The 13,241-nt window shown below is 39.2% G+C and overlaps 1 protein-coding gene across 2 annotated transcripts in view; it reads right to left on the reverse strand.

Moving 5' to 3' along the window:
* Positions 1–13,241, reverse strand: part of TRIM24 (tripartite motif containing 24) — a 66,982-nt gene that overhangs the window by 38,328 nt on the left and 15,413 nt on the right. For both annotated transcript variants that reach the window (XM_074901995.1, XM_074901993.1), the window contains exon 2: positions 2,199–2,317. In XM_074901995.1, coding sequence (XP_074758096.1) covers positions 2,199–2,317 — 119 coding nt within the window. The remainder of the gene's footprint in view (positions 1–2,198; positions 2,318–13,241) is intronic.

Genomic DNA, 13,241 nt, shown 5'->3' on the forward strand with positions numbered 1-13,241 from the left:
TACTACTATGCTAGTTCAGCAAAGTCTGCCAGTTTGCCTTCAACTGCTGCAGAAAGTATGCTGAGTTCAGCCAGAGAACTTAGCTGAGGAACAGACATGCTTTCTGAACTGCAAGCCTGTTGTTTTTTGTTACAGAGAGAGAAACAAATATGGAATGGAAGAGTAAGATAGAAGTCTGAGAAGGGAACTTAAGGAAACAGAAATGCTTTTAAGAACCTCCCTGAAATCTGATCACACCACTCAACAATGGGCAATTCCAAACCAGGCACTGAAATACACAGAATTTCTCTGTATCACTCTCCAGCAGATCAAGATTGGAAGGTAAACAAAAAATATCTCCCTCAGTTCCAAGGAAGTGCCTGACTTATCCTGACATCATCAAGTTTGGTGGATACTCAAACTTTTCATACCCTATGACCTATTGAAGTACACACAATTCTACATGATTATGGCCAACCTCAAGAATATGAAGAGCTCTTCTTGAGTATTCAGTTCCTCATCTAAGTCTCAAAAGCAATTCCCCACTTAACTTTCACAGAAAGCTGAAAAAGTTTTGGGGGTAAAGAGAGGAGGGGGAAAAAAATAAAGAAAAAAAACCCCAACCAAAACTTTGTCACTAAACCCAGCAAAAAGAATGCTACATCTATCACCACTCCCTAAAGCAATATCTTCAAGAACTTGTTATAAAGCTAAGCAGAGGTTATGGCACAGCACACCACACCCCATTCAGGAAATCTGCATTACGAAGTTATTTGTTATCCTGCTTCTCTTCCTAATTAAAGCCACTAAAAAAAATTATCATGATCGAATTTTCAATGCAACAGGGATTATTGATTTTTTCATTCTTACTGATAAGAGTATTGAAAGACTTTGTGTAATTCTCACAGCCATTTCTGAAACTCAAAAGCTTCAAACTATTCTACATTAAGAGAACGCTGACACACTGCTTATAGTTCCAGAGTCTCCCAACTAAATTTCAGTTTCTGGTAAGGTCTATCATTTCTCAGAAATCCAGTTGCAAAATTCCTTATAAACTGAAGACAGTTTTTGAGACATAAATTAATTCCTCTTCCACAGAGATGATGACAACATTTATGCCTTTAGTAGTCAGTGAGCTGGTATCACAAACTTGACTGGATACTTTCATCTGTTCTTGAGACATACCTATTTACATATGTAAGCATAAATTTCAGCTAAGCTTTGAAACAGACTACACAATAAAAGGCCTGTGAGAAGCTGCCCCCAAAACAAATGCATGGAGAGCCAATGATACAGGTCCCTAAAACAGAAAGCAAAAAAGAGGCATTTTCAAAATAAAGGAGATCACCATTCAAATGTTAGGGGATGAGTTTAAAATGAAAGCTACATTGACATAGTAACCTTTTTGTACTGTTATTATGAAGAATTCAGCAACATATAAAGAGGTTCAAGTATTTAAAATAAGTTCCTGGAGTTTAATAAAAAGTTTATGACTAAAGAGATACTCTTTTACTAGCTAAAAATCATGCAATATTTTGATACCAGGGATTGCTAAACTGTGGTCCTCCACAGATGCAATTATTCACTTGGTACTGCTTCCACACTTGTATTTTGCTCCTGAAAAAACACCATGAGAGAAAAAAAATCCACCAGTATTACTATTCTTCCAGATAAGCAGGTTTTGTTTTATGTGATAGTTATTATTTGATTGCAAAAGAAAGAAGAGGCAGCCTACAGAAGGAAAATAAACAAGAAACCCCTACAACATACCATCTTCCCCAGTTAGAAGTTTGAGCCTCTTGCTTGGTAAATGCACTCCAGCTGTTCACTGCCATGTTTTGTCAGTGCTAAGAAAGTACTTGTTTTAACTAGAGAACTGAGATATCTCAGCATAGTGTTGTTAAAGTCTCTGTCTCAAAGAGTGCTTCAAGTGCCCTGTCCAAAGTGTAGAAATTCCCATTCTAACACCTATTACTTATTTTTCTCTTTTGCTATCATGATGCAATTTTATACCAACAATTAAAAATAGAATAAGATAACCCTCTTCTTCACAAGTATTTTAATCTATTTTAACTGATTTTCTATAGTAGCTAGCCTTCAAGTAAGTACTTGGAAGTCTTTTTCTGCATATGATCAGCAAAAAGGCCACACAGCAAGAAGGCAAGAACATGCATACACATCAAAAAGGTGTTAACTTAATTACATGTTAATGCACTTACCTGATTTGATTTTTCTACTGTGCTACTGGGAACCTCTGTGGTATCCTTCACAAAAAAGTTATCTATGATGTGTCTCTCTGCACACTCCTGACCACAAATTGGACAACGGATAACACCAACTGGGGGGAAAAAACAAAACATCTGATTATGCTTGCACAACTTGAAATTTATCAAACAACTCCAAAGACATCTTGTAAGAATAAATACTTTGAAAGGATGTTTTAATACTTTCTTGTCAATAATGTGTAGGAAACAAATAGTTAATTCTCATTTACCACTGAAGCAAACTTTTACGTGTTATTCCCTGATATGTATTTTTTTTTTTTTCAAACAAGGTCAAGCACCTTTTTCTTTCAGTCCTATAAACAATTTGCCCTAATCTTACAGAATTCTCTCTAAAGAGAATGTATTTCCATTGACAATTTGTGGTTATAAAATGGATAAAAGTAAACATTTATTAATGTGCAGTTATTAATTAGTGACATTGAGCAGTATTACAGACACACACATACACGCCAGCACACTGGGGAACAATTCTAAGACAGTAACATACTTAGACTTCTGGTCAAAGAAAGAGCTGAGAATCAGTAATTCAAAGAGTTAAACAATTAATAGTTTTCTCAAGAGAATAAAAAGGACAAAGTCAAATTCAAAACTGAGGGTTCAACAGTGAGTAGACTAGACTGAAATGGAAAAGATCTATATAAACATTTTAAAGCAAACACCTTTCCTGGGTGCAGAAAACAGAATGTCTTATTAGCACTGAGGCTTGTTTATCATCCAGGAAAAAGTCTCTAAAATGCTACATATTAACATCTTGCTTCAAGAAAACTATCACAGTCATTACCACCAAAAGAAGAAAAAAAATGAAGCTAAGTTAGGTTGAATTAAATACTTAGGATGTGGATGCAAAGCCTACAGTGGAAGTCATGGTGAGGCCACACAGAGAGATTCTAGACCTACAGCTGCCATTTGAAGAGGCATGATTTTAGGGCCATAGGCACTGTTTAACCCAAAGAACTTAACACCAGTATATAATTCAGCAGTTGCATATTTAACTAAACCAGCATAATCTTATTTCTGTTCCTGCTTCACTTTTACAGTAAAACATGGAAGTACAAAAACTATTGAATATTTTGCTTTCTGTAGAACAACATAATTCCTTACTGTAAGTGCTTCAAATAAGACTTAGGTAACTTTTTCATAATGTTCTTCCAATACATGCTACAGATTTAACTGGCCAACCTACTATAAAGCAGTTCTCTAATAAAAGTCCACCAGTTTTACTAAATTAGCTCTTCATTCTGGAAATTTATCCAGCAGTTTTCCACTTGTGTGCAAGGCATTTCACTTTCATCTAAAAGGGTATATGATGCTAATCCTGTGTTTATTACAACTGCAATTTTGCCAGTCTACATTTTGAGACATATCTGTGCAGCTTCCTATATTTTGGCTAAAACTTTTGCAATATTTTTTATACCACCATCATGAAGGATAATTAAGAAAACCAATTCTAGTATGTCAAGTAGTTAATAGAACTCCCAAGTACTGAATTTCTCCTTTTATTAAGCAAATCAATTTACCACAGTAAAGACGAGTCAAATCTTCTAATACTCAAGCTATATACATGCTGAAAAAGATTATTTGTGATATTTTTCAACAGTACAAATTACAAACTGCCCTCTGTTCCCTTGCTGCTCATTCTTGCCCCAATGAAGTATAGTGCTTGGGCCAATGCAAGTGACTAGGTCGGTCTTTGCATGTGTTTGGGAGTGGAGTATAGGCAGAGAACGAGACTGACAGACCAATTCAGGCACGGATGTATTTCTCCTGCCATCCTAAGCCTCACCTTCAGCCCCCGATCTGCTTCACTGACCAAATGCTTACACTGAAGCAACATGAGAAGCAGCAAGAGAATGGGAAGGGCCAACACCTCCACTGAAAATTAAACTTAGAAACAGACCAGTTGTATTAAGCTAAGTTTATAAATCAGCTTGAATTGAAAACATGGCAGGCAAGGACAGGGCAGGGGACAAGTTAGGAAACATGCTAATGTAAACCAAAAGTTCCATTTTCATTGTCACTAACAGCATACTGCCAACTACCTGTTAAAGAGGTCACTTAGAAACTCTAGACTGAGAAGGGAGAAGGAGAAAAGGAACACTAGCCAAACCTCTCAAAATTATCTGGAGAATTTTTTTCTAGAATTCCTTTCAGTGTCTAGGTTTAAATCAAGGTTTTCTTCTGGAACTGTGTGTAGGTAAATTTGCTTTTGTTATAATCCTGGATTGATGACTGCTACACAAATCAGTTTTAGTCCAGGTTTAACCCACTTCAGGACCCTGGATTTCAGTGAAAACACCTAGTATCATGATCTCAGTGTAACTGTTACAAGCCCAGTTACACTGATACAGGCACAGCCTTTGTGGCACAAAATGTAAAACACCAATCAGCCAGGCAACATTCCTTTCAGGTCCCACTAATATTAAAGTAACCAAGGTTCTTTCAGTAATGTACTGAACAACATAAACCATGTGTGTTATTTTCCTCTCCACTCTCTAGGTGGGAAATGGAAGGTGCAAGCAGAGTGCTCTGTACATGTTTTTTAACATGTGCTGCATTTGAAACAAAAGGGTGATGGCAAATAAGAGTAGCTAATGAATTAACGCACGTTTATTTCAGAACTTCAGCCTAGACACCTCAGAGAAAATCTCACACAGATGAGCTACACCTCAGCACTGGCATTTCTAACTGTGCTCCTTATCAGTAAACAAATAGTACAGTGGATCACCACACAGTCCTGCAGAACACAGTGAGGAGCTAGCAGTCCACCAGAACCCACCTCATTAAGAGAGACACTAAGTTACTGGGCAGGAAAAATATGGTTTACGATGAACCCAGAATTCAGAACTTCCTATGGGAAAACAGAGGTAGAGGACAAAACAATTATTATTTTGGAACTAAACGGAAAACACAGAAAAATACAAAACCAGTGTACTCAAGGTTAAAAAAAAGAACACTGATTACGTTCAAGTAAAAACACACACTGTAATTTAGCAAACCTCATGGAAAAAGTATCTCTGTTTCAACATTAGCATTTCTACTACTGACATTGGCAATTACCTGTCATAATTAAGTACTAAAGTTTTATTTGGAAATAGCAATTTTGAAGTAAATTCTTACTTTGCAATACTGGTTACAGAATTCAGCTTTTTGTGTAAAATCATAAAACTACACATAGGCCAAGCAAAATTTTCAGCCTTTCATCCAATATAAATTTTACAGTTGTCAGCTAGCACAGATCCAATGGGATTTGAGTAATTTCATGTTATTTTTGTTGCTTACAGCCCAGAACACATCAGCACGACCTGAGCACCATGCACCTGTAAACATCAAGCTGCAGAGAGTTATAAACAAGAAATAGTGGGAACAGGAAAGTTACTGGATTTGTTCAGTATCCACTCCTGAAGATGACACAGAACATTTAATTTTTTTCATGGGCAGAGTCCTCTTTTAGAATAATATTTGGTCTAATAACATGATGAATTGGGCTTACATGTCCAGATTTTGGTAAAGGGGGGCAAGAGGGCTCTGCACAAGTGGCCTCTGTGAGAAGACACGAGGGGCTGCCCCCATGTCAGACAGAGCCAATTCTAGCCAGCTCCACGCTGGCCAAAGCTGAACCCATCAGCAATGCCGGTCGGCACCTCTTGTGTACGTGTTTAAGAAAGGGCTAAAAAAAAATGCTATGCAACAGCAGCTAGGAAAGAGTAAGAAAAAGGTGAGAGAAACAGCCCTGCAGCCACCAAGGTCAGTGAAAACAGAGGGGGAGGAGGTGCTCCAGGTGCCAGCGCAGAAATTCCCCTGCAGCAGACCGTGGTGAAACACTGTCCCCCTGCAGCGCACAGACTATGTTAGAGCAGGTATCCACACTGCAGCCTGTGGAGGGCCGCACGCTGCAGAGGTGGATATGCCCTGAACGAAGCTGCAGCCTGTGGAAAGTCCACGCCAGAGCAGGTTCCTGGCAGGAGCTGCAGCCCATGGAGAGGTGCCCGTGCAGGAGCAGATTTTCTGACAGGAACTGTGGTCTGGATAGACTGGAGCAATGGGCTGAGGCCAACTGCTTCAATAAGGCCAAATGCCAGGGGCTGCACTTGGGCCACAACAACCCCCAGCAGTGCTACAGGCTTGGGGAGGAGTGGCTGGAGAGCTGCCAGTCAGAGAGGGACCTGGGGGGGTGATTGACAGCCAGCTGAACAGGAGCCAGCAGTGTGCTCAGGTGGCCAAGAAGGCCAATGGCATCCTGGCTTGTAACAGCAAATAGCGTGGCCAGCAGGGACAGGGAAGGGATCTTACTCCTGTACTTGGCGCTGGTGAGGCCGCACCTCGATTCCTGTGTTCAGTTTTGGGCCCCTCACTACAAGAAGGACATTGAGTTACTCGAATGTGTCCAGAGAAGGGCTACACAGCTTGGTCAAGGGTCTGGAACACATGTCCTATGAGGAGCAGCTGAGGGAACTGGGATTGTTTAGTCTGGAGAAGAGGAGGCTGAGGGGAGACCTTATCACCCTCTACAGCTACCTGAAAGGAAGCTGCAGAGAGCTGGGTTTGAGCGACAGGACAAGAGGGAATGGCCTCAAGTTGCACCAAGGAAAGTTCAGGATAGATATTAGGAAGCATTTCTTTACAGAAGGGGTTGTTAGGCATTGGAATGGGCTGCCCAGGGAGGTGGTGGAGTCCCCATCCCTGGAGGTGTTCAAGAGTAGGGTCGATTTAGAGCTTAAGGATATGCTGTAGGTGGGAACTGTGCTAGGTGAGAGGTTGGACTAGATGATCTCCAGGGTCCTTTCCAACCTAGATGATTCTGTAGGGGACACACACTGGAGCACCCTGTTCCTGAAGGACTATATCCCATGAGAGGGACCCCACAGCAGAGCAGGGAACAAGATGGAGCAGCAGAGAGGAATGTTATGAACTGATCCCAACCCCCATTCCTCATCCAGGCTCCACCCCTTGAGTAAGGAAGGAGGTAAAATCAGGAATGAAGGAATGAAGTCGAAAAGGGTTGTGAAGGGGGGGTTGGTTTTTTTTAGTTTATTTTTGTGTTTGTTTCTCACCCTCCAAATCTATTTAATTGGCAACGCATTAATCTTTTTCATGTTGAATCTGTTTTGCCCATAATGGTAATGGACAAGCAATCTCCCCATCTTTATTTGTCCTGTTGAAGGGGAGGAGAGCAAGCAGCTTGGTAGGCCTCTGGCAGCCAGCCACGGTTAACTCACCTCACCATAAGCCTTAGGAGACAGACCTTGATGGCTCTGGGGGTTGGTCTGTTTGCAATTTTTGGTTGGTTTTGGTGTCCAGTTGTCTGCTTTTTTTAAAGCTAATGCTAAAACTCAAATTCTAACTTAGCTGACAAGAGAAGTGAAGTAGATCTGAAGGAGATGCTGGTGGGTATGTAACTTTGCAAGTTTTATAGAGAGAAGACTGTTGCAGTCTTAGAGAGGTGTAGAGAATTCATAACCTCATGCCAAATACAATATGTACCACTTTGGAGGTTTAATCCTTATTCAAATCCTTAATTAGAATATTGCTAACAATGTAGATCGTATGCTTTTTCCTTTTCCCAAGTAAAAAGGACTCTGAAGTGTACTGAGTGTCACTGTCCTCAGACTAGTCTATTAGATGATGTGATAGGTAGTAAATCGTCTGTTCATCAAATCCAGTAAGAAGACAATAGAAAAGCAAACTGTTATATGATCTATTGTATGTTGTGTAAGGCTAACAGCAAATGTTTAATTGAATTAACATGATAGTGTGAATTGTGACAGGAAGAAAGGGGGGGGGGGGGAACAACAAGAGAAGAAGCATCTGCACTTCAAAAGGTGTGAAGAGTTGCAGATGCCCAATTAAGCAAACAAGAGAGTGTTCACGACCATAAATCTCCTTATTCAAAGAGACTGCTGGGCCTAGGCTGATAAGGACGCTGCAGACTTAGTGGATCATCACATTCCAGGCGAAAGGGGAAAAGTACACTGTGAGGAGGACCTACGGCCTTCATCCCAAACGACCACCACCCATAATTTGGAGACCCTTACCCGTATTTTTAACTTCTGCGCAAGCGTAAGACTGATAAGCTAATTACCATACGAAGCGGGAATAGGCGGGTCCAAGTAATGTATATGCATAAGTGTATAATGACTATGTAACACTTTATAGTATAAGATTGAAATAAAATGCCCTAGGGTTGCGGGCCGTTGTTGGAGCAGGAGACTCCCCGGCCGCCCAGCGCTGTTTTGCTTGTTGCCGCTTGCTAAATAAAACTCTGACTCAGCCAAATTTAAGAAGTCAGTTTATAACAGATGACACCATATATGACAGCAATGTAAGAGAAATTTTATTTAAAAGATAGCAGGAAAACTCAGATGCATGCTAGAGTGTTTTGGTATCAACAATAAAAATGGAAACAGTGTACAATAAATATTAACATATTAATGACTTGACAGTTTTAATAGATTACTCCTACTCTCTCAAATCATATTATAATATGCTTTCTATGTACAGTGATGATTCGATAAAGGAATCACAGACATGATTTAAAACCCTTTTTTCCTCATCCAGTTTTCTGATACAAAGGCTTAACTGAGACCATGAACAAGTATCCCTTGCTAGGTCCTGTGGTAGTAACAAAACACAACACTGCACACTAAGGATTACTGGTCTCCCCAAACTACTAATAGACATGCTACAGGAGTTTGACTTCTTTTGGTGCATAAGAATTCAGATTTAAAGTCATAACTGACAAATAGTATTAAGACAAATGGTTGAAACAAACACAGGAGCAGACATACAAGCTTTTTCCAACAAGCTAACAGGTACTGTGGTAAGCAATTAACTCAACTTTTTTTTGAACAATGAAAAGGACAATTATATTTTCCAAAGACATTTCTGCTTCATCAAACAGTTACAATAACATACAGAAAGAAGGAATACAACACAAAGGCACATTAACATAGCCCCAACATTTTCTTACTGCATTCCATGTAAGTATTTGATTTTAGTGTTCATTGGTACACCTTTTTTCCTCATAAACATTTAATTATTTTAAGTTGTTCCTTAAGCATGCATAGAATGCAATTTCTAAATTAATCTCTGAATTAATTAACGTTACCCTCAGGTCCTCTGCTAGACACTTCCCTAGTGCTACAATGAATCAATTTTTTTAAAAAAAAAAGTGTTAAGTTTGGAAGCAGTCATGCAACAGCTTTTTAACTATGCTTCATCTTAATGCCAGCATTTCCTTCCTCTTGTTTCCAGACACCTGCTTCCTGAATTGTGCTACAATTTACTTCAGTAAATATAAAAGATGTAAGTATAGTACAGTAAGTATACAAGTAACTATACAGTAAGTATAAAAGATGGGAACCCTAGCTATTATACTATGGCCCGTTCAAGAAGATTCAAATTCTGAGTAGCAAGATACTAAAAGCCATGTAGTTAATTTCCTTGTATAAATTGGTTAGGAAACTTCTAATGAAACTATAGAATCACACTATGTCATCAAGACAAAAACTACATTATTGCTTTAAAGAGGGTGAAAAAAATTCCCCAAACTATTTGCTGTTCATTATCTCCTCCCCTCAAATACCCAGTTTTGCTAAAAGGAATGAGGGCAAAAGGGAAGAAAAAAAATCTAGCAAGCTTCAGCACAGAACATTATTAATCTACACACTGTGGGATGATATAATGAAGTTTCACTAATCCAAAAATTACTTCTGCAATTGATATTTGCTATACTGAGTCTATATTCAAGTACATTATGAAGTCAGCCCAAAACCTAGTATTTTCACAAAAGGCAAAACCCCAGTATCTTTAAATAAGAGCTGTTAGAGCAATTATAATGCAGCAGCATCAGAAACAGCATCAGATTCAGGTTTGCATTTTGGTTAACATTGTTCAGGTTAAGCATATTTCTGGATGGTAAGGCTTTACCATTTAACCTGATTAAACTGGGGGTAAGGAGGACCTCTAATTCCACATTAATGTTCTGATGCTCAACTAATTCTTGACCCAATCAGCAAAGAGCTTTGACATATTTGTGTGTGAAGTGAACAATATATTTAGGGGGCTTCCAAGATCAGGGTACTTTTTAGTGAACAAAGTAATTTCCCTTCCTGAATATTCTCTGAAAGATGACTTGCTACGATAGCAAATTACCAGAAGAGTTGACACTTGGTATTTTTAATGTCATTTCCTTTCAGAATGTCTGCTGTTGCACTACATTCTAGTGACATGGGGAATATCTGAGAAAAACAGATCCAGTATTACTTAGAAGAGGGAACAAGTTGAGATCAAGCTACCTTTCCTATTCCTCCTTAGAGTGGGGAGGATAGGGGATTGGGCAAGGGTGACCTTACATTTTCCTAAAACTGCCTGAAGTAGAATCACCTACCATCATCTACATCCTCCAGTTTAAAGCAAACAAACACCAAACTCAATCCAGCAGTGACTCCAGCCCACCAGAACAGCTACAATAGTTAACCAGTGACCTTCAGCCAGTTGTTTAATTTTTGACTAGACTTACCCCTCCCCAACTGCCTGTTTGTTTCAAACCCTATGTTTCCCTCTCAACCTTTTGTCAAGCTTCAGTCAGTTGTCAGCTGACTTGCCATCCTTCCTTCCAATTTAGAATATTCGATCCTACAGAACCTCATTTTCTCTAGTGGTTAACAAGAAACCTATTTCTGGTTAGAACCAGAAAAGAATCAACTGCATTATTCATATCAAGTGCAATCTCCTGCTTCCAGCCCTGTAGTGCCCATTACAATGGGACAAATGCAGGGGGGAAGAGAACCAAGAAAAACCTACAGGATTCATCTGTAAAATAATTGAAAACTTCAGTGTGTTTGGGCCTGAAGCACTGCAAGGTTTAGCGGATGTGAAACAGAAAAGAAAAAGCATTTAAGAAGTAGAGAGCACCAAAAAAAAAGTATTGTTAGAAATAGGTAAGGTTCTTAGCACTTACTGAATCTTCAAAAAGGTAACACTGCAAGGGCAAAGATAATACGCATGGGAACGCCTTTCACTGAAAACTGTCTCATTTTACATGGGCTTAAGTTTTCAAATTTAAGAATCCTAACAAGAATTGCATAGTTTGCTCTCTCTTAATAACCGATTATGTAAGTATCTTCGTTCAAAGGTATAAAAAAAAAGAAATCCATTGTCTATCAAGAATGAAGAGAGGCTTGAAACTTTCTCTTCCTGTCTCTGTGCACTGACACAAGCTGAGGGAGAACCTAAGTCCAGGTAGGCAGTCCACTGAGCTTTGAGAGTAGGTAAGTATTTCTAATCTTGTCAATTTGCAACTGTCGTCTAACTTGAAACCACTTCAGGAAGTAAAATTTTAAAAGCATTCTTACCTGTTTGTTCTTGCTCAGAAGAATGACTTTCAAGTGTGAAGGTTTACTTTTGTCAAAAAAATCTTTTCTTCTTGATGGAGCAAGTGTTTCCAGAATGCTCCAATGGGCAGGTGAAAACATATTACTTAATTTGGGAGGAGTTCCATAATCACCATCATGATTATCATGATAATGGTAAGTGATAAGATCTCAAATTTTCATCTACTCCTTCCTGCTAGGATAGGTATTTATGCAGCTGTACCAAGAGCACACGGCTCTTGAGGAGGAGGAGTAGAGGGAAGACTCCCACCCTTCTTAGCAGCAGCATCCATTCATATAAAAATCAAGCAGGTGCAGAACCTCACATTCGGCTCTGGTTGACCCAGGCCTGGACACTATGCTGCTAACAAAAGTAACGATGCTGGCTCCCATGCCCAGTCATTTCTAGCCCATGCCAGCACAAGATTTATGCTACCAGGCAGTGAGCTGGATTAGGGGAATGATGTGGATTAAATAGGTTTGTGCCAGGAGAGATGAGTTAGTTTCCATCATAACAGTTCTCACTGGCTACAGACTCACAATGCCTTTTTAAGGAATGCCAGCCTGCATTTTAGGCACAGGGGAAGCCATGGCACATTCTTACTCCTCTTTACAAGTTACACACTGCATCCACAGCAATGGCATCTCAAACCACTCAGTAGAATGGATTTACAGCATATACTGTATTATTTCCAACTCAGTTTTTAATTTCCTGGGAGTATATTTGAGACTACTGAACCATCCTGAGACAACAGGAGGAGATTGCTGTGGTCTGCCCCAGTTTCGGCTCATTTGCATCTTCACTTTATTGAAGAGGTTTCAGAGTCAATTTAACAAAGCCACTGGATAATCATTTGTGGATCCAAAAGGGTTTGGTTTTTTTTTCATAGATGCAAAGTACTTTACTAGAAAAGGAGGGCCTGAGGGTTCCCTTTCTTCAGCACAGATCAGTCAAAAAAAATTACTAGTTTTGTGAAAGACAGCTCTTTATTAAATAGAGTCCTTGGAAGCAACCGGTAACTAATTTTCCCTAAAATGACAGAGTCATTACAGAATAAATTAATTAGGCTTGCATAAGGCAATTTTCCTTGGTTTTACAGAAGTCTTGTTTGAAATTTTAACTATATGGATTTCAGAACAGAAAATACTAACAGCAAGTCACACAAGCAGTTAATTTTTTAAAAAAATGGACAGGCTAGTTAACACTAAGAGAAGGTATGTCAGAGACTGAAGACAGTGGCAGCTATAAGATTTTTAGCAGAGCTACATAGAAAATTAGAGCACTTCAATTATGACCTACAGAATGTTTTCTCCTCTCACTGTGTATATAGACACCATTAATATTTGCAAGGTTTTTCATTAAAATGCATGGGGTTGAAGGTAAGCCCGTTATACTTACACAGGTCATGTTTTTCTGCTAAAAACAAACACTTAGAAAACTTAATCTGAGAGACGATATCATGTGCAGTAACGTCTGAATCAATTTTAAAAGTAATGACTGCTTTCCTCTTGTTTCTCATTAAGCCAATACTGCTGCTGTAAAATTGGCAACTTCTTCAAACCAGTTTGTTCCAGAAAAAGCTGCTCCTATCTAGTTCTGACAGCC

Source organism: Athene noctua, chromosome 3 (genome assembly GCF_965140245.1).
Source record: "Athene noctua chromosome 3, bAthNoc1.hap1.1, whole genome shotgun sequence".
Taxonomy (NCBI): domain Eukaryota; kingdom Metazoa; phylum Chordata; class Aves; order Strigiformes; family Strigidae; genus Athene; species Athene noctua.